General features: G+C 36.3%; 1 protein-coding gene across 1 annotated transcript in view; it reads right to left on the minus strand.

Annotated features, from left to right (window-relative positions):
* LOC100494753 (ATP-dependent translocase ABCB1) overlaps window positions 1–22,340 on the minus strand; it is a 39,899-nt gene extending 17,559 nt beyond the window's left edge. The window contains exons 1-13 of the mRNA XM_018095898.2: window positions 22,090–22,340; window positions 14,904–15,030; window positions 13,831–13,915; window positions 12,483–12,534; window positions 11,633–11,777; window positions 10,328–10,403; window positions 8,504–8,695; window positions 8,036–8,207; window positions 6,914–7,038; window positions 5,142–5,319; window positions 3,718–3,831; window positions 1,502–1,612; window positions 426–551 (exon numbers count right to left, since the gene is read on the minus strand). Coding sequence (XP_017951387.2) covers window positions 426–551; window positions 1,502–1,612; window positions 3,718–3,831; window positions 5,142–5,319; window positions 6,914–7,038; window positions 8,036–8,207; window positions 8,504–8,695; window positions 10,328–10,403; window positions 11,633–11,777; window positions 12,483–12,534; window positions 13,831–13,915; window positions 14,904–14,946 — 1,419 coding nt within the window. The 5' untranslated portion in view covers window positions 14,947–15,030; window positions 22,090–22,340. The remainder of the gene's footprint in view (window positions 1–425; window positions 552–1,501; window positions 1,613–3,717; window positions 3,832–5,141; window positions 5,320–6,913; window positions 7,039–8,035; window positions 8,208–8,503; window positions 8,696–10,327; window positions 10,404–11,632; window positions 11,778–12,482; window positions 12,535–13,830; window positions 13,916–14,903; window positions 15,031–22,089) is intronic.
* Window positions 22,341–22,887: the final 547 nt, after the last annotated feature.

Below are 22,887 nucleotides of genomic sequence, written 5' to 3' on the forward strand. Positions count from 1 at the left end.
TGTCTAAAACGAATACTTGTTTACATGTGTCACCATGTTTTACCCACCCTGCATTACTAAGACACATTCAGAACTGTGTTCCTTGCCCTTCAGATTTGGAGTGCAAATTGAACATTACATTACTACTGAATTAGATCATGCTTCCAAGTTACAGAGGGAGATTTATCAACATTTGAGTTTTCCATGTTTTCTTTTTTGCAGTTTGCGGGGTTTTTTTTTTTTGCGCTAAAAAAATCTCGAATTTGGGTTATGGTTCAAAATCTCAAATATCTGGTATTTATTAAGTGCAAAAAGATTTGAAAAAAACTTTTGAGTTACTATAGAAGTGTAGTAATAGTTATAGTGTTTTTCAGGTAGTGATTTGTGCACAGCTTGGAGTTTAATATCTCTTAATATGCCTAGAGCTCTAGGGAGTATATACCTACCTCACCCTTAGGTGGATCATAGAATCGTTGCAGTAACTGTATGGTAGTGCTTTTGCCACAACCACTGGCACCAACTAGGGCAATTGTCTTTCCGGTTTCAACATTGAGGTTCAGGCCTTTCAAGATCTTTAAACAAACGTAAAGGAGATAAAAAGACCCACTCATTACTAATAAGTCACATATCTAAGGAAACTTACATAAGAAATGGTAACACTAATGAATCCATAAGGGTGTTACTATGTATCTGGCGTTATACGTTATATACGTATATTTGTTATAGTAAGGTCTAAACTAGAAAACATGTAAAAAGAAGATAATAGCTGATATTCTAATATTACACAAGAAACAGGGTGTTAAATGTTAACTTACAACACATTTTTGCAACCAGTTTGCTAGACAGTCTCCTTGTGTACAAAACACCACAAGAATTCAAGCGTTTGTTATGACAACTGTTCATGTGAAAAAAGGAATTCTTTAGTTAGATCTACTTATCCAAAGAGTGTGAGCTAGTGGTTTTGCTGTAGATGCAGCTCCAAATATGATTCCGCCCTAGGCCCGGACCATTGTGGCATCGCCACAAATCCGGGCCTGCCTCCTGTGGCTTCCATACATCTGAATCGGAAATGTAAGAAACCTCAGGTAGATGAGCTTTTACAGCCCAAAACTGTTTTTCAAACAGAAAAGCTTTAGGCTTTTCCCATTTAATTCAATGTGAGCCAGGGGATGCAGTGTGGGGTACTCTTCCATTGACTGCAAGGCTTGGAACTAGGGGTTGACAGAAGAGGCACCTTCCTACCTGTTGTCTTTTCATTGCTCCTTCTGCTTGTTATTTCGCAGTGGGGTCAATGACCCCACCCCGCAACGGCAATACGTACACACGGTGGGAAGGTTGCAGTGGCGAGGTGGCTGACCGGGTTGCCTAGGGCTTACAGTCGGTTTGGCCAGCCCTGTGCACTCGTTTTCCAGAACTACCATGTTTATACAGAAATACATTTGGGTTGTATGTCCATGCTTTGATTTTCAGTGTCCTAGTTTCGAAGGCCAAACTCAAAAAGTTTTTTTTTTTTTGCACTTACTTGTATATCTGGTCTAGAAGGGTAGGAGAAATGAATATTTTTAAATTCAATATTTCCCATCAAACGGTCTGGTTTGTGTCCCTCTGTGCTACTACTGTCAATTAGACGTGGCTAAAAAAAATGCAATGATAATTTTAATGCATGAGAATTGGTCCATATATATATATATATATAAATATAGTACTTAAATACTTCCTAACCATTTGGTCAGTGGGTCCCCAATACAAACTATAGAGATACTGAGCTGAAAGTTTTAATATTACCCAAATTGGAAAGCAGTTACAAAAGTTCCCTTTCTGCTTCATCCATACAAAAATGTTTAATAGTAAAAGATAACATTGTCCTAGAGAAAATGGGCAGCAGGCAAATGTTTAAGCAAAACTGAATATAACATTGTAAATAGCAATGGGCAATTTTTTCCGCCAGACATTCACAACAGATTCACAACACAAATACAGTGTCTTGCAAAAGTATTCGGCCCCCTTGAACTTTTCCACATTTTGTCACATTACAGCCACAAATATGAATCAATTTTATTGGAATTCCACGTGAAAGACCAATACAAAGTGGTGTACACGTGAGAAGTGGAACGGAAATCATACATGATTCCAAACATTTTTTACAAATAAATAACTGCAAAGTGGGGTGTGCGTAATTATTCAGCCCCCTGAGTCAATACTTTGTAGAACCACCTTTTGCTGCAATTACAGCTGCCAGTCTTTTAGGGTATGTCTCTACCAGCTTTGCACATCTAGAGACTGAAATCCTTGCCCATTCTTCTTTGCAAAACAGCTCCAGCTCAGTCAGATTAGATGGACAGCGTTTGTGAACAGCAGTTTTCAGATCTTGCCACAGATTCTCGATTTGACTTAGATCTGGACTTTGACTGGGCCATTCTAACACATGGATATGTTTTGTTTTAAACCATTCCATTGTTGCCCTGGCTTTATGTTTAGGGTCGTTGTCCTGCTGGAAGGTGAACCTCCGCCCCAGTCTCAAGTCTTTTGCAGACTCCAAGAGGTTTTCTTCCAAGATTGCCCTGTATTTGGCTCCATCCATCTTCCCATCAACTCTGACCAGCTTCCCTGTCCCTGCTGAAGAGAAGCACCCCCAGAGCATGATGCTGCCACCACCATATTTGACAGTGGGGATGGTGTGTTCACAGTGATGTGCAGTGTTAGTTTTCCGCCACACATAGCGTTTTGCATTTTGGCCAAAAAGTTCAATTTTGGTCTCATCTAACCAGAGCACCTTCTTGCACATGTTTGCTGTGACCCCCACATGGCTTGTGGCAAACTGCAAATGGGACTTCTTATGGTTTTCTGTTAACAATGGCTTTCTTCTTGCCACTCTTCCATAAAGGCCAACTTTGTGCAGTGCACGACTAATAGTTGTCCTATGGACAGATTCCCCCACCTGAGCTGTAGATCTCTGCAGCTCCCCCAGAGTCACCATGGGCCTCTTGGCTGCATTTCTGATCAGCGCTCTCCTTGTTCGGCCTGTGAGTTTAGGTGGACGGCCTTGTCTTGGTAGGTTTACAGTTGTGCCAAACTCCTTCCATTTCTGAATGATCGCTTGAACAGTGCTCCGTGGGATGTTCAAGGCTTTGGAAATCTTTTTGTAGCCTATGCTTGCTTTAAATTTCTCAATAACTTTATCCCTGACCTGTCTGGTGTGTTCTTTGGACTTCATGGTGTTGTTGCTCCCAATATTCTCTTAAACAACCTCTGAGGCCGTCAAAGAGCAGCTGTATTTGTACTGACATTAGATTTCACACAGGTGCACTCTATTTAGTCATTAGCACTCATCAGGCAATGTCTATGGGCAACTGACTGCACTCAGACCAAAGGGGGCTGAATAATTACGCACACCCCACTTTGCAGTTATTTATTTGTAAAAAATGTTTGGAATCATGTATGATTTTCGTTTCACTTCTCATGTGTACCCCACTTTGTATTGGTCGTTCACGTGGAATTCCAATCAAATTGATTCATGTTTGTGGCTGTAATGTGACAAAATGTGGAAAAGTTCAAGGGGGCCGAATACTTTTGCAAGCCACTGTAAATATACACAAAATAAAAAGCTTGATTAACTCTAAAGTAATTCAATATAAAAATATGGACAAAAATAAATTAAAAATTTAACTATTTGAATTTTTAAATGTATTTTTTAAATTTTGTAAATATCTTATTCAAGGACATATTATTAGTTCTTACCTGCTTAATAATCTTGTACACTTCAAAGGCTGCGCCACGAGCACTAGCAATGCTTTCTAAATTTGGAGCAGCCTGGCCAAGTGAAAATGTACCAATCAGAACTGAGAAGAATACCTGTGGAATTAAAATAAAAAGAAGTGAAAACAAATGAAAGGCTTGTGATAAGAACACTTTTTGGGTATATTTTGCAAACTGAGAATTTTATCCTGTTTTATCTTGTACATTGTTAGCAAATCAATATATGGTCGGGCATATTTATCAAAGAGTGAAATTACAGCTTGCTACAGTCTGCCAAAGTCAACTTCTGCCCCACTCTCTTTTTATTTTGTATAGGATTTTAAAGGTGAATTAATCAAAGGGTAAATTCTCATATACCCCCAATATCAATCCCCACTAGAATTTTATTTTGGAAAACTGTACCAAGCTGCAACTTTACTTTTTTGTAAATATGCCCCTAATTATTTGTACAAACTAAAATGTTACGGTGATGTGACATATATTCCAAGAGAAATTGAATGTTGTATGAAACATATGTTAAATATGCATACATATGTTGAGGTGTTAAGGTGTAAAAAGCACCATATGAGAAATAAATATATATATATATATATATTTTTTTTTTTTTTTGCAAAAAGGAACATGCTACACAGAGGTAAATAGCCTGAGTGCCAGTAAAAAGAATCAATGTAAGTACAATACTCAGCAGGTCTTAATAAAATTTTGTTTACCTAGTAGCCCAGGCTAAAAATTTGCGTAAAACTGACGATTTACATCATTTCAAATATTTCTAAATAATTACAAATTTTAAAAATTAATAAAAATGAAAGGGTTTTTCTTTTTTTTATTTCTCAGCAGGGTCTCCATTCTCCCTGAAAGGACTGTAGTCCCTTGCCATCAAGGTAAACTGCCTGGCATAGAAACATATTTGAGGATTACCCCTTCTTATATCATTTTCCCTATAGTTTCTTAGATCCTGCACCCTATATAAATATGTACATCCTTGTAATGCCGTCTGTGTACCTGATTGTTTTAATTAGGGGGTTGAAGGGAAGTTACTATCAAAATTGTTATCAAAGCTTTTTTTTCACATTAGGAGGCAAAATATGGAAAAAAAAATAACAAGAATTGGAAAAGAATATCTACTCCTATAAATTTCCAGTAATTATGAATAAAAAGCCAAAGGTATCTGGCTAATCATTGTATATTGTTACAATAAAGATGTAAGCAGTTCCAGCCAAGTTTGAAGGGTTAAATAGAAAATAAAACCAAGCATGCATTCAAATACCTACAAACACCAGGCAATAGAATGAGTACTATACATTTTCAATCTTGCAATAATAACCTGTACAGCACTTTAATTATGCATCACTTTTTATGTACAATTCATTCAAAGACAATCACTGTAACCAAAAAGCTTAACTCACAATTAAAACTTTTCCGATGGTGTATGTGTCCGGCTCATCCACTGTTAATTTAGTTCCGTACCAAAATCCCAACGCGTATGCTCCAAAGATGAGAAATTGTGCAATTCCCATAGATAAATTTGTTGTGATTGATTTTCTTATGCCAACTTTTTTTGCATTCTCTAGGTGTTTATCATACCTGGGAAGCAAAAAAAAAATAGTAATAATTCACAAAAACAGCTAATAAAAATGACCACAACATTTATTTATTTCCAAAAAAAAAACTTTAGATTGATACTGGCCCTGTTTATCATATTGCAGCTGCTACATTTGTCAGTAAATTAGAGTTCCATTGCTGAGCTTATTTGTTAAACGAGAACAAATACTTTTTGCTTGAAACAAAAATATATTTTTCACTGATAAAGCAACAATAAAATATATACTAGTATGGGACCCATTATCCACAATGCTCGGGACTTGGGTTTTCCAGATAAGGGGTCTTTGGATCTCCATACCTTGAGTAAATTAAACATTAAATAAACCCAACAGGATTGTTTTAATCCAACAAGGATTAATTATATCTTAGTTGGGATCAAGTACAGGTACTGTTTTATTATTACAGAGAAAAGGGAATCATTTAACCATGAAATAAACCCAATAGGGCTGTTCTGCCCCCAATAAGGGGTAATTATATCTTAGTTGGGATCAAGTACAAGGTACTGTTTTATTATTACAGAGAAAAGGGAATCATTTAACCATGAAATAAACCCAATAGGACTGTTCTGCCCCCAATAAGGGGTAATTATATCTTAGTTGGGATCAAGTACAGGTACTGTTTTATTATTACAGAGAAAAGGGAATCATTTAACCATGAAATAAACCCAATAGGGCTGTTCTGCCCCAATAAGGGGTAATTATATCTTAGTTGGGATCAAGTACAGGTACTGTTTTATTATTACAGAGAAAAGGGAATCATTTAACCATTAAATAAACCCAATAGGGCTGTTCTGTCCCCAATAAGGGGTAATTATATCTTAGTTGGGATAAAGTACAGGTACTGTTTTATTATTACAGAGAAAAGGGAATCATTTAACCATGAAATAAACCCAATAGGGCTGTTCTGCCCCCAATAAGGGGTAATTATATCTTAGTTGGGATCAAGTACAAGGTACTGTTTTATTATTACAGGGGAAAAGGTGAACTAGATTGTAAGCTCCATTTAACACTCATATCGTATGGTGTTTTTGCTTGGTGAATATTTCATGTCATTAACGCTTTACAATTAAAGGAGTTGTTCACCTTAACCTTTAAGTTGCTGTTGGTTTTTACAATTTATTTTGAATAGTTTTTGAATTATATTCTGCCTTTTTTCATCATTCAGATAGGGATCACTGACCCCAGCAGGTAAAAAAAACTACTGCTCTGTGAGGCTGCAATTTAGTAGTTACTTTTCATGTCTTTCTATGCAGTCTCTCACCTATTCATATTCTCTCTCTCTCTTTTTCACAACACTGCCTGGTTGCTAGAGTAAATAAGACCCTAGCAACCACATAGCTGCTAAAATACCAAACTGGAGACTTGCTGAAGAAAAAGCTAAATAACTGAAAAATCGAAGACCAACTGCAAACTGTCTCAGAATATTAATGCCTACATCATATGAAAAGTTAATTTAAAGGTGAACTACTACCCCTGTAACAAAAAGTTTTTTTTCCAATAGATTTAAGAGAGGGAGATAGAGTGTGCACTTTGATTTCTTGGCACCTGGGATGTTATGCGTAAAATAGCAAACTCACTGTTTTAGTGCCTTCTTCTGTCCATTAAAAGCAACAACGGTTCTTATTGCAGTGAGAACTTCTTCAGCCACAGCTCCAGCTTTTCCATAAGCATTTAGTTCTTTTGATGTAAAATTAGCAAGAAGCTTAAAAGGAATAAAATAAATTCCTGTTTATTTAAAGATTTCTGTCAGTTTTCTCATTTAAACCCCCTCCCCCTAAAAATGGCCTTGTGGCAAATTGACAGATTAGATGTTCATTAAGAGATGTTTAATAGGCCCTCCTGGCAGGATCTAAGTACCAATGTTTTATTGGAACACCTGAGAATAGAAAGTAAGGCTTGCCAGACAGATATGGGCAGCTGGTAAGCTTAACATTGCACAAGCAGATACTGTGGAACTAGTACATCAATAGTAACCACCATGTTACAGAGGTAATCAGCCCCTTTGCTTTTCTGTCTGCATGGCAAATGCCCCATTTTTCAAAACTGACAGGGATTTCTCTGCTCTGCAGGCTTTACAGTAGACACTATAACACTCATTTGTATAGAATTTCCAGTGCACAGAATGTTAGACACTCAACAAAGGTGGCTAGTTTACCCTAGCAGTGGTTAGAAGCAGGTCTGGACTGGGATTGAAAATAGGCCCTGGCATTTCAAGTTCACATTTTCAAGTACACAGAAGCCCAAACAGCCCCCCACCAGCCTAATAAATAATGTCTAGGGCATCTTACAGCAGCCCCTCTGGTTTTTGCCAGAATACACAAATTGTCAGTCCAGGGCTAGTTAGGAGTTTGCTCCAGTCAAGGTATGCTCTGAATCCACATTTTTCAGATTTGGACAAATACTGAATCTTCCATGTAGGATTCAGCTGGATACCAAAACAAATCCTAATTTAGGTTAGGCTTCGCTTCTGCCAGGCAATTGCATTTGACCAAATCTGAATCCTGGTAGTAAATCCGTACATTTTTTGCCAAATCAATATATAAATGAATAAATAGCTGCCCTTTGATGCTTAAGATAAAAACTCGGTTCAGGCCTCTGAATATGTTGTGCCTTTATTAGTCTGTCTTTTTAACATATTCGTTCAGAGCAATGCAAATAATTGTTTTCCAGTAACAGCAATGATTAGATGCTAGACTTACTTTAGTCCAAACTGCTGCAGATGCTCCAAGGAGAGGACTCACTGACATGATGACTAAGGTCAGTTTCCAGCCATGTACAAATCCTATAATAATACCAGATATGAAGGTGGAAAAAAACTGAAGAAATATACTAATTTTATCTCCAAGACCTTCGTGTATGGTGTTTATATCCCTAGATAAAAATAAAAAAATAAAATGAATCAGGAAAGAGAAAAGAAGACGGGTCTCTCTGAAAGCATACATAATAAGCAACAGAATCAATTATTATTCTATTCTACTGTTAAATAAATTATTTTGCTATAGGGCTTACAGGGTAATCTGTTTAAATAGTAATAATTTGGGTTATAAATGTGTAAAGTTATTTAGTGTTAGAATTAGTCAACATTTTGTATAGTTCCAGTTATATTTCTACTTTTTTACTTCATGTATAAAATACGGTCACTGTTAGCTAGCATAAACAATGCATACTCTGTCAGCCTGGTGTTCAGTGTTCCGATCTGAGTGGCATCAAACCAAGACATCTCCTGATGAAGTACAGCTTTGAAGAACATCCGTCGAATCCTAGTTGTCTGTCTGGAAGCCGACACCAGGAACGTCCACACTTGGAAAAGTGATAAGACAAAGATAGAGCAGCCAATGGCAACATAGTAGTAAGCATACCTGTGAAACAAAGCATACACAATGTCAGTTGCAAAAAGATTTTATGCCTCTTAGATCGTTGGTAGTGATGAGTGAATCTGTCCCGTTTTACTTCGCCATAAAATTTGACGCGGTCACGCCATTTTCGTCGCAACCATGCCCAATTCGACGCGACTGCTCCCAATTTGACGTAACCATGCCCTCTTTTGACGCGCCCAAAAAAATTGCACGCACCGAACTTTTCCGTGGCAAATTTTCACGGAAGTTTCGCAAAACAATAAGTCAATGGCAAAATGCTGCGAATCCATGCCTGGCGAAAAAATTCGCTTATCACTAATTGCTGGTAGAATCTGAAAGTAAATTTTTGGTTTCGGCAACATCTTTGTCTTGGCGACTTTTTTGGCTCTGACATTGTCTACGGAAATTTTTTGTTGTGGCAAATTTTTGCCTCTGTTTCGCGACATTATTTGCTGATGGCGAAACTTTGCTGCTAATGCACGTCTGACAAACAAAGTCTCTCATCACTAGCTAAGTTCTTACTGGGCTCCAAGATTTCAAAACCAATTAAAAATATTCAGTACCTAATATTTTCAGTGCTTCTGGGGCATGGCCTCCAGCGCTACTGTACAGCTAACTATAAACTAGTGGAAGGATCATTTTTAGCCTTACATTGCTCTGCATGCTAACAGAATGACTAAAGCAGAGGGAAAATCTGGAATAATTCAACGTTCCATTGAGCACAGCAGTAATGCTCCAGTTGTTTCTGAACTGCAATTAGCCGTATTCTTGAACATTTTATCAAAAGACTGGGAGCTGTAGTCAAACATGTGGACAGATTCTTAAAGCAACACTTCTAAATAAAACATTTCCCCAGCTTTTCTGGGTCAGTGGCCAACTTAATGCATAAGAATGCTCCAGTGAAATTCCTGCGGGTTTTGTGTGCCCCGGATCCCATTTCTTTGTGCATGTCACAGCTATTACAGTTATTTTCATTCTATCACAAACAGCACAATATCAGTATTTCTGATGTTTAAATACAATGTATTCAACAGGCATGAATTAAATAGTAATTTCACTGTCATTGATATTAGCAAGATGAATGATATAGCACTGGTAGGGATGGTTTCTAGTGATGGGCGAATCTGTCCCGTTTAGCTTTGTCCAAAAAATTAGCAAAATGCAACATTTTGTCACATGACCAAGACATTTTTTGACACAACTAAGACATTTTCTGCTGCAAAATTTTTCACCCGTTTTGCTATGGCAAAATGTGGAATTTCGCTGCGAATCCATGCCTGGCGAAAACATTTGTTCATCACAAATGGTTTCTATTGGAGAATCATTTAATCTATTATTAGGTTGGATAGTAAGGGGTTACAAATGGGAATGAGTTTTAGGAAGTTTTACACCTAGGGATAGGTCTAACTGAAATTCTATGCTTTACCACCTTTTACTCAAAAAACCTATATAAACCTCTATGCTTTATTTCAGCAGGTCTTGGCTTTCTTACCAAATTGGATCTTTCAGGGCTAAGCAAGGGTGCCCGCAAGGAAGTCTACAGCATATGCCACAAACAGTAGCAAAACTAATTTCCCAGTAGCATTTCTTGCCTGTGCTATTAACTAATTGTGGGTTTGCATAGTTTATCCTTACTTGGTCATTTCCGCTTCTATGTCCATCGTTCCAAAGTGTCCACAGGATGTAGAGGTTGTAGAGGTATTTTGCGTATCTAAACAACAAATCATGTGTAAGATTGCACTCTGCTACATTAATTAGAACATATTGTATATACTGCTTGCATATTTAAAGACTTCTTGATTGTAAGCTGTAAGATGTATCTCAGTAAGGCACGCTATACATTTTGGTAAACAGGCAAAACAGTAGAGTAAATAAACATATTCTTCTGAGCACTTTTGCAATTCAATTTATTTTTTAAGTTATTTCAAAGATATCAGGAGTATTTTTTGACTAAGAGCTGTGGGATCAGCAGTATAAATCCATAGGTTATTTTAAAAAGTAAGCGGCATCTCCACTATGGATTTATAGAGGAGTCAGTAATTAGGCATGCACCCAATGCACTCACTACTTTATCACGTAGGTAAAAGCACTTTCGATACCCTTTTACAACTGGGCAAATAGATTGTCAGTGCTTAATGTGCCCCCCAAAGTGAAACACAGAAGGCAAAACTTAAATGCATTTTAAACAATAAACCCTAGTTACAACAGTAAAAATCCAAGTGTAAATCCAGATTCTATTAATTCTTTTAAAAGTAGGGTCTGTCGCCCAAAGGTCTGCAGATCTAGGTCTCCAGTTGGATAGTCTAGCTCAAATTTGTAAATGTTGTATTGTATGTGCCCTCATTACCTGCAATATACTGATGTCAGCAAAACACAATGGAAAGCTTTTACCAGAAAAGTACAGGTTCTACCTACATTCCTCCTACAGCCTGTTTTTTATGTATGACTTGTGCAATCTGCATTCACAACATTTGTGTTACCTAAATAGAAGCATGATTCCCACATAAAATTTACAGATAAATAATACTGAAACCTAATTTCACTACTGGCTTTATATTTACATTTTGTACTGACCTGTCCAGTTTAAATTCTTCTGAAATATTGTGCATAGCATTTTTACATGATCATTAACTATTCTGAATATTGTACAAGCATAAGAAAATGCACACTTTGGGGCAGATTTACTAATCCATGAATCCGAATCCCAAAAGGGAAAAAATCGTATTGGAAATGAAAAAGTTGCAAAAATACAGATCATTATGAAAAAACACATTCGGCGCTTTTGGTCCGTTCGTGGATTAGTAAATCTGCCCCTTAGGGTAGTTTCACATTGATTGATTTCAAGCATTATGATGACCATGTTTTTTTTTTACTCATATTTGAATTGCCAGCATCCTATCTTTGTGTGTCCCATAAGCAAGTATTATGGATTCCACTCACAGTTTACAGGAATTCCACTTTGAACAAAGGAATCTGTCATGGTGCCGAAGACAATAATCATAATTGGAAGTCCAGTACCCGCTGCCAGTCCACAGACTATGCCAATAATCATCAACATGATGTCCCAACTATCTGCAAAGCTAAACTATAAAGAGAATGATTGTTAGTTTGCATCAATCACAAGATATAGCAAGTCTGTGGCTGTTTAGGACTAAGTCACGGTGCTTTTGCCACTGGTGCGAATCCATGCCTGGCGAAAAAATGTGCTCATCACTACCCACGAGTCTTAGCTTGTAGTATGGAATTAATGGGAAATCCCTGGAAGCTTATAATTGCAGAAGGTCTGCAATTGTGTGCATCATGTGGAGTCCTAATGCCTATATTGTATCTAAATAAAGAAGCCTTGTCACAGACACAGGACAAGCAAGAAAATATATATTGAACTATTTTATGGCTTAGACAGGAATATAGAATTCTGTTTAGGACACAAAACTCCAAACTGTAGACATTTTAATTACCTTATGGGGCCTTTTTATCAAAATTTGCTCTAAAACTTACAAATTTGAGTCTCTGCTACATTTCAGATCAAAAAACTTGAAAAACTCGTATGCAAAAGTTCAGCATCTAAAAGTTCCATGTAGAAGTCTGCTTTCGAGTTTCCACATTTGTAAGTGATTGAGCTTTCAAGACTCGCTTTTTAATAAATAAGGGTGCGTTTGAGTTTGGTGAATTTTTTTATAATTAAAAAAAAAACTTGAAAATCCACACACTCAAATTTTGATGAATAACCCCCTAAATGTTACTTTCACATTGTAACAGGATATCACAGCATGCCAGAATAAACACTCACCAGCTCCAAAAATCCCACCATTGCTACCGGGGCGCTGTCTTTCTTTTCTTTTCTGTAGATTAAATAAAGTGCCATTATGCTATATTTTCAATGACAAAACTCAAATTTAGCTACTATTAAATAATCCTAATGGAACATACTGATTAGATTGAAAAAAGAAAGTTTTGTTTTAATGATTTAAACCATCTGCATTGGGTTAATATAACTATGAAAATGACTGTAGATATTTTTAGTTTGAAGGACAGGATGTCTTTGAATTTTTTTTTTTTGCCGGGTAATGTACAGGATCTGTTATCCATATACCCATTTTCCAGAAAGATCAGAATTTATGGAAAGCCATCTCCTATAGTGTCCAGCAAATCATTCAAATTTTTTAAAGTGATTTCCTTTCACTCTGTAGTAATAAAACAGTACCTTGTACTTGATCCCAACTAAGATATAATTACCCCTTATTGGGGGCAGAACAGCCATATTGGGTTTATTTCATGGTTAAATGATTCCCTTTTCTCTGTAGTAATAAAACAGTACCTGTACTTGATCCCAACTAAGATATAATTACCCCTTATTGGGGGCAGAACAGCCCTATTGGGTTTATTTCATGGTTAAATGATTCCCTTTTTCTCTGTAATAATAAAACAGTACCTTGTACTTGATCCCAACTAAGATATAATTACCCCTTATTGGGGGCAGAACAGCCATATTGGGTTTATTTCATGGTTAAATGATTCCCTTTTCTCTGTAGTAATAAAACAGTACCTGTACTTGATCCCAACTAAGACATAATTACCCCTTATTGGGGGCAGAACAGCCATATTGGGTTTATTTAATGGTTAAATGATTCCCTTTTCTCTGTAATAATAAAACAGTACCTGTACTTGATCCCAACTAAGATATACTTAATCCTTACTGGAGGGAAAACAATCCCATTGAGTTTATTTTGTGTTTAAATTATGTATTAAGGTGCAGAAATTCAAATTTTGGAAAGACCACTTTTCATTAAAATCCCTGGTCCCGAGCATTCTGGATAACAGGTCCCATACCTGTAGTAGCAAAGTAAAGATTTTCTTGTATCAAATAGCAATCAATCAGAATTTTTCTTTTAAATAGCAGATGAGTCCGTGCTACATGCTGATTGGTTGCTATTGGTTTCTGCAACTAACTTTGCTCCTGTTATTACTGTTACATTCTCCGCCTCCCTGGTTCAGTTCCTTTAACAGATTTGTGTTTTAATGAGTAGATATAATTACAGATTATGAGGAATTGTAATATATGGATAGTATAAGAAGCACAATTCTAAGTCAATTAAAAAACAAGTGACAAAGACAAGTATGTTTGTAAGGAACCTTACTTCTTCTTCTTAAAAAATCCATATTTCTCTGGTGGTTCATCTTCCTGGAAGGCAGGGTTGTCATATCCATTAATGTTTAAGTTATCTAGAAAACAAAACAAAATTTCACATTCACTCGGACAGTTGACGTGTTAACATTCTTGCTTGTCACGCTTCTTCTTTATCTTATGGTTGTCTCAACATATAGGAACAGAGCAAAGGAGAGCTGTAATTATACTATTTGTAGAGTGTTTAAAAGACAGTACTGGAAAAATCAAGCTACTGTACTTATTTGAGGACAAAGTATATTGTTACATAAACAGTAGTTTCCATATAAGAAAGGAGATAAGACTGCAGGTGTAGTTTAGCCATTCCTGATATTGGAGGTCATTAGGACATATTATAGAATAATTCTGAAATATTACTATTATGTACATCAAAAGAACTCTCCTATTAACATATCTAGCCCTAACTTTTTAAGCAATGCTAAAAAGATAATTCATCAAAGCACTGCTTTAAAGTTCAGTTTCATCAATGTTCTGCAAGAAATTACCAAACTTGCCTAAAGGGTTATTTACCCTTTGGGTTGATTTACAAACTGAATCAACCTCAAAGGTAGGTCCATGTGCAGAACAAAACTCCAGACACAAGACTAACTGACACCCCCCTTGATATGGGATGTAATTGTATAATGGTGGCAGCATGTCAGGACTCCATTACACAAGGTCCACAGTTGAATTTCCTGAAGGGCACCATTATCGTGGAATTTTGTGTCACCCCCTCCTAAAGGCAAAAAAATGTACCTTTGGGTTAGTTGGTGTCTGGTATGTGTGTAACTATGAGGAAATAAATGTAATAAATGGTCTTATGTCTGCTATTTGTCTTGTAACCCATAGCAACCAATCAGCGTTTATTGGTTATCTGATTGCTTGCTGCGGGTTCCTAGATGTGGGAACTTACATTTTTTTATTACATTAACTCACTGGACTCTGAGTTCCACTTAGGCCAATTCATGCACTCCATTACCCTATGTAAAGTGCTGAGCAAAATGTATTTTCTATACAAATAAACAAAAGGTAAATGAAGTAACTTACTGGTTCTGAAGTCTTCTTTTGAATCATATGCCATGTCCTTCATGCTGGAACAGTTGTTTATACTTTAAAACGTTCTGCTCCGTTTTGAAATAACAGGAATTCCTTAAATATGGATTTTTTTGAAGCCCTGTAGATAAAAATAATCCACAGTGTAATGAATGCAATGGCACAAGGAGATCTATTCATCCAACATCACTACTCTGTAGTGAAGACAAAACAACACATAATTTGCTTAACAAGTAGAAGAAATGCAGATTGCTAAGTGGTAGAAAATCATTTCTGTGCAAATTTCATGTAAATGCATGTGACCATCATTCCTAATAATCTTGTAAATATTTGTTCACTGTGACAATAATTTGGGGGAAAATGTTGATTTCTAGTGACTTGAACTAATTACATATGATTAATTTCAACATTTCACCCAGAATTAGGTATCAAGTCATGTCATAAAACAAAACGTTAGAGCTAAAATGTTTCAGCATGGGAGCCATCAAGACGTCTATAAAACCTACTGCTTTATCGATATTATTTTATGAAATATTTTCAAGCATTGTTGTTTTAAATAAAATAGACAAACATATTGCAGCATAAAAGTGTCCATGTCAGATTCTCTAGAATTACTCTACATAGTTACATAGTTAATTTGGGTTGTAAAAAGACCATAGTTCATCAAGTTCAGTCCCTCCAAATGACCACCAGTGCACATATATACACATACCTATCCATACACTCACATTATATTATATATATATATACAATTGCATCACAATCCACACAAAACAATTTAGCCAGCATTACTTATTGCCCGGGTGCAGCTTAGGGACTCTTTTACACCTTCAAAAGATTGTTGCAAGCGCACTCCAAGGACTTTTCGTAAAAATTCGATCTTTATTGTAACATTGCCATCCAATCAACGTTTTGGCTCTGGCCTAGCCTTTCTCAAGATATACCACAGCTATTCTTTTGTCGCCCACGGCTATTCTTTTGTCGAAACATTTCGCCCATCACTAATACTTATACTAAATTCATCTTAAGATCACAATAGCCTTAGATAATATGCTTGTTCAAGAAAGAAATCATCCAAGCTATCTGTTACAACATCAGCCTTCGGTGCATTCCACAACCTCACTGTCCTCTAGAGTCTTAGGAGTCATTTTTGGGGCAAACTTGTAGATAAGTTTATTTGTTCCCATTGACATGATGCATTTTAGCACAATCCAATAAAATCGTTGGGATTTATGTCAAGGCCATCTCCCATAGACCCCATTTTAATCAAATAATTCACATTTTTGAAAATGATTTCCTTTTTTCGATGTTATAATAAAACAGCACCTTGTATGTGATCCAAACTACGATATAATTAATTTTTACTGAAAGCCAAACAATTCTATTTTTTAGTAGACAAAGTATGGAGATCCAAATTATTAATAACTCCTTATTTGAAAAACCCCAGGTCCCTAGCATTCTGAATAACAGATCCCATACCTGTACACATAAATAGAAGGCAAGTAATGTTTTCTTATTTTAAACTAATTAACAAAGTGCTATTGTGGCCATTGTTACAAGAAATAAACCCCAAAACAAAATTGCTGTAAGCAAGGCACACTTATATATTCATTTCTGACTAAAACAAAATCCCACTGGATTCTGCAAAATCCCAGCATAGCTAAAATCATCTATGGTGATGATATCTTTTTACATGGTCGGTCTCCATGGATTGCATATCATGTGGTTAAAATGATTGTCAATCGATTACTTAACAATACAATCATTTATCTAAGAATGAGAAAATCTGCCTGTGTGTGGCCAGTTTAACTGCTAATATGGATGGGAAAGTTTCTGAATTACTTCATAATAAAGGGAGAAGAAATAGATAAAAGATCATGAGGAAAAAACACATGTAGTGTGGTTGTTTAGTCAGCTACTGTCTTTGTATGTAGCTGATATTACATCAGTTATCCCCTATCACACAGTTGCAGTGAAAATCTACAACGTTTAACTGTACTGAAATCACCTCACCACTATAGTTTTACAACTAAGGCTGATTGGACAATGTTCCTTAACAACCCCTGTGTCGGCAATTAAATTCGTTGTATATTTTCTTAAAAATTACATTTCAGACCCTGCTTAAAGGGGAAGCTGATTTTGCAACAGTCCCTTTAAAGGAAAACTATACCCCCAGAATTAATACTTTACCAACAGATAGTTTATATTATGTTAAGTGACCTATTAAAGAATCTCAACAGACTGGAATATATACAGTATATCAGTAAATATTGCCCTTTTACATCCTTTCCCTTGATCCACCATTTAGTGATGGGCTGTGTGCTCCCTCAGAGATCACATGACCAGAAATAATGCAGAAATAATGCAGCTCTTTCTGTAACAGGAAAAATTGTGGATGCAAAAGGCAGAACTCTGTCCATTCATTGGCCGATGTGACCTAATATGTATGTGTGCCTTGGCTTGTTTGTGTGCACAGTTTATCACACAATTTTCCATTTAAGAGTACCCAATAGCACATACTACTTAAAAAGTATAGTTATGAAAATGATTTATTTAGATGAAGCAGGATCTTACATGTAAGCTGTTTATGCAATACTGTATATATTTAGAGAGACCAATATTGTATGGGGGTATAGTTTTAATGTAAATTTGATGATGCAATAGACACATGCCATGACAAGGCCAGGAGGAAGCAGACTGCCCCACAATATTCCAAATCATATGGCACAACACTGATTAGAGTGCTGAAACGGATACCACATCCATAGGACTAGTGTATGTTTTATACTGTTTTGTCTTTACTATAACACAGAGGTGATAATTTACATTTTACATACACCTATTTACTAAATGAAATTCATGTGTACAAAGGAAAGTGACTTTTTGAGTCACGCCCAAGGTTATTAAAGGAACAGTAACACCAAAAAATGAAAGTGTATAAAAGTAACTAAAATATAATGTGCTGCTGCCTTGCACTGGTAAAAGTTGTGTGTTTACTTCAGAAAGTCTACTATAATTTATATAAATAAACTACTATGTAGCCATGGAGGCAGCCATTCAAAGGAGAAAAGGCACAGGCACATAGCAGATAACAGATAAAACACCATTGTATTCTACAGAACTTATCTGTTATCTGCTATGTAACCTGTGCCTTTTCTCCTTTTTTCCAGCTTGAATGGCTGCCCCCATGGCTACACAGCAGCTTATTTATATAAATTATAGTAGTGTTACTGTAGCAAACACACCAGTTTTACCAGTGCAGGGCAACAGTGCATTATATTTTCATTACTTTAAAGCTCTTTCATTTTTTGATGTTACTGTTCCTTTAAGGAAGGGTTTTTTGAAGATGTTTAAATGCCTTTTCCCTACAAGGGATTGTGCAATTCTGAGAATATTGCAGTCGTGTTGGCAAAACATCATTGAGCAGCTTTTAATATCTCACCTCTGTTCTACATTATGGTCACAGTGTTTTGTATGATATTGAACTAAACTCAAGACCATACAAAGTTGTAACAAATACCATTTGATTAGGCCATTAAAGCATTTTAGTAAACTCATTTTTGCAACATGTACTGTATTGCAAAAGTGACTATCCTAATGGGCATTTTTTAAAATGCAAAAAGAATAGAAATATAAATTCATGCAGAATTTCAACACACCTACAGGTTAAGGGACACCAATTGGAAAAACTATTACTCTATATTACTAAACTATAAAGATGACTAAACTAAAGAATGCTCCTAGGGTGCTATGCTGCCCACACCAGTAGAGTTACAGCTCTCTCATGATGCGCATGTACTTGCCGTCACACACATGCATAATGAGCTGGGACTCTTCTCATTCATATGCTTAGAGCCCTAGAATGGCGCTCCTTAGGAGCATTGTTTGGCTGTATGGTATTGGTTTCACTGTATACTGAAGAGCAGGCACTTAATGAGCATATCTCCAGGCAGAGTTCAAGGGTGAAGACACACAGAGCTAATAGTAGCAGCTACCTGTCATGGCTACTAAAATAGACAATGCTGATCAGTTACTGATAATTGTCTCTACATGTGTTTTAGCAGAGACAATTCTCAGTATTGTCTATGGCAGGGTATTTTCTGGTGTTTAGTAGCTGCTACTAAGTAGCTTCATGTGTCTTCACCCTAAAAAGTCGATCTGTCATGTGAACACGAACTGCATAAGGCATATGTCTGACTATGGTACTTCATTAACATGTTTGACTTTTTGAACTGTGACTGGAGATATGCTCAGGGTAGTGCACTTCAGCCTCCTTCTATTTGTGGCGAGTCTAGGATGTCTCATTGTTCTTCAAATGGTACTGTTTGCCCCCCAAAAAATTGCTTGTGTAGCAACCTCACCAAATGTATGGCTCCTAAGTTATATGCTCAGCTGTAGTGATTTCGACAGTTATTTTGAAGCTATAGACTTTGGTTTTACCAATACCATCTCCTAATATCAATAATTCCAATAATCTCATAGTATCGCTACATCTTCCCCTTAGATGGTGGTCTGGATGCAGTAATGTACTGGGTGGGCCATCAATACCACAAGAGAAATATTTCCCTTTTCATTAGCATACGCTTGTTTTTCTTTAATGGGTTGTATGTTAATCCATATTTGAAAGATATGAATGGGACATTAAACAGAGAAAATAACTGGTAGGCAAATGTTTCTAAAAATACATTTTCTTTGTTTGCATGCTGCAGCTGTATTTATGTCTCGTGATTTTCAAGCCTGTGACATGGCAGTTAGTCTCTAAACACAAAGGAAAACTGCATTTGACTTTCAAAAATTAACATTTTTCCCTGTTCTTTTTTTTTCTCTACTCATGGATGCAAAATTCTATTTTTTTAGTTAAATATATGTTGAACTAAATTGCAATCTATTGCATGTATGTATAAAATAATGTCACCTATTTAGTCACTGCACTTTCTATGTTAACACCGCTGCTATTCGCTGTCGGATGTATATAGATAAGGCTCATTAAACTGGTTATTTTATTGTATTGTATTGTAACCAGGATGTTGTGAGAAATGAGAGTAAATGTTAACTCATATATATTTACCTTGCAAGTCAGGGAGGCTTATTTATCTGATTTTTTAATTTGAACAAACTTGAAATTTAATTAAACTTGAATGTTTGCTTATTAATTAAAGAAAATTGTGAACAAAAACTCATTAGAGGTTTGGAAACCATAATTCAGCTTTGGAATTTTATGTGCAAAAATCATGGAAACAAATTGGAATGGGAATGTTGATACTTCAGCCCCATAGGCACCTTTATGGAAGAAACACATGTACATTAAACATGTTGGCCTTTAAACATTGTCTACCATTAAAATGAAACATACTGATCAATTCCTTTTGAACTAATTTGACTTTTCTGCACTGTAATGACATCCTGTGGGCGTTAATAACTAGTTCCTTTATGAACCTCATTCAAGTTAAGACCAGTTTGGGCGAATCATGAATCAGTAAAGCAGCAAGCCACGCGTTTCTGCTTGTTACACAACTCTTTCATATGAGTTACCAAACTCTCCTTTACATAACTTTATCAAATAGCTAAGCAGATTAAGACAAACTACTCCACAAAGTAACAATCCGTATCTAATGACAGTGACATGGAGATTAAAATTATCAATTTGTAATTAATCTGTACCTAATGACAGTGACATGGTAAGTCAAGGTTTTTCGATTTACTTTAGAAAATAACAGTTTACTGTAGTGTAAAAGAGTCTGTATCTCACTTTTTCTTACAGTTGTAATAATTTATATACAAATAAATCTCAGACACTATGGAGCAGATTTATTAACATTCTGATTTTTGTGGTTTAAGATGTTTTTAAAACCAAGAAAACTAATTTCCACTAAAACCATGAATGTCTAGTAAATGATTAAAACAGGGATCCCCAACCATTTATACCTGTGAGTCACATTTAATTGGAAAAAGGGTTGGGGAGCAACACAAGCATGAAAAAGGTTCTTGGGGGTGCCAATAAGAGTTATAATTGGCTACTTAATAGCCCCTATGTGGACTGGCTGGCAATAGCCCCTATGTGGACTGGCTGGTAACTAAAACTTGCCTCCTAACCAGAGATTTAAAAATAAGCACCTGCTTTGGGGCCACGGGGAGCAACATCCAAGGGGTTGGAGAGCAACATGTTGCTCACGAGCCACTGGTTGGGGATCACTGGATTAAAAGATCCAAATTTAAAAAGCACGAATTAATTAAAGTGTGGAAGCACGAACTAAGTAAAATTGATTACTATTTGCCAAGGACAACTCCCATTGACTTCTACACGATCTTGACAGCTTTTATATGGCAAAGTTTTGTATTAGTGGTTTTTCTGCTTAAAAATCTGTGACTAGATCCTCTTTTAGCATGTTGCTTTATATCATGAAGCCCAACATGTCCATTAAAACTGCTAGAGCTAGATCCAAGCTTACAAAAACTGTAAGGGGCAGATTTATCAAAATGCGAGTTTAAAGTTTAATACATATAAACTCACCCATATTCTATTCATTCTTATGGGATTGTTAGACACGTATTTATCAATAACTGAAAATTGGTGTTCAGCATTTGATACATTCGTGATAAGCTCTAAACTCACATCATGATAAATCTGCACCTAAGTCAGTGATCCCCAGTCAGTGGCTCGTGAGCAACATGTTGCTCCCCAACCCCTTAAATGTTGCTCTCAGTGCCCCCAAAGCAGGTAGTTACTTTTGAATTCCTGACTTGGGGGCAAGTTTTACTTTTTTATGGACTAGTTATTTACTACCAAATAAAGCACCCTGTAAGCTGATAGTGTGCATAGAGGCACCTAATAGCCAATAACAGTCCTTATTTGGCACCTCCATGAACTTTTATGGTGCTTGTGTTGCTCTCCAAGTCTTTTTATATTTAACTGTGGCTCCTGAGTAAGAAAGGTTGGGGAACCCTGCCCTAAGTAACAATTGGTTCAGAGCTAAAGGATACTGTTTATCTTATTAAAGTTCCTAGGAAAACAGAACTTTACAAACGAACACAAAAATAATTACTATTTTTTCAATGTCAATGCTTCAGATCAATTTCAGAAAAAAACAGCACTGAAGGAAATTGTGGCACTGTACAGTTCCCATGAAATGGATATATAGTGAGGTACATGTATAGACAGTGGATATTGTTTGTGACTTACCTGTGCTGCAGTTCAAGCCTAGAATATATATAAACTCCAGGGAGCTGCTACTGATCCCTGCCAAGCACAAGACTGCTCTTCACATGCCGTGCTCCTCCCTTATATATGTCGACATGGTCGTTGCCGGGCTTGTTTGAAGAGGATACGAGTTTGATGCAGGTGAAAAGTCATTAACTTTCTTTATGAGCATCATCCCTTGTTTCACCTTTATCCCTCGTAAAACTGGTTTGGCTGCACTCGCAGAATGTGAAGCATGTTACCTGTAAATGTGAGTTCACAGAATTGTTCTAGCAGTGAGGGACACAATGCATTTTTTGCATACATTTAATGAACTTTTATGAATTTATATTACTGCAAAAATTACCTTTTACAGTGCACAAACAATTTATTAAATAATCATATAAAGCACCTCTTAAAACATTTCTATGATGCTGCTTAGTTATGTCATGAGTTATAGCCAATGTTTGGTGGTTTGTTTCACATGGCCCCTTATAGTTTCAGTACAGGTATGGCATCCATTATCTGGAAACCCACTATCTAGAAAGCTCAGAATTATGAAAGGCCGTCTCCCATATCCATTTTAATCAAATAATTCACTTTTTTTTATTATTTCCTTTTTCTCTGTACTAATAAAACAGAACCTTGTACTTTATCCCAACTAAGATATAACAAATCCTTATTGGAGGCTTAAAATCCTACCGGGTTTGTTTATTTAATATTTAAATTAATTTTTTTTGTACTTAAGGTATGGAGACCCAAACTATGGAAAGACCCCTTATCTGGAACACCTCAGGCCTT

Source organism: Xenopus tropicalis, chromosome 7 (genome assembly GCF_000004195.4).
Source record: "Xenopus tropicalis strain Nigerian chromosome 7, UCB_Xtro_10.0, whole genome shotgun sequence".
Classification (NCBI taxonomy): Eukaryota; Metazoa; Chordata; class Amphibia; order Anura; family Pipidae; genus Xenopus; species Xenopus tropicalis.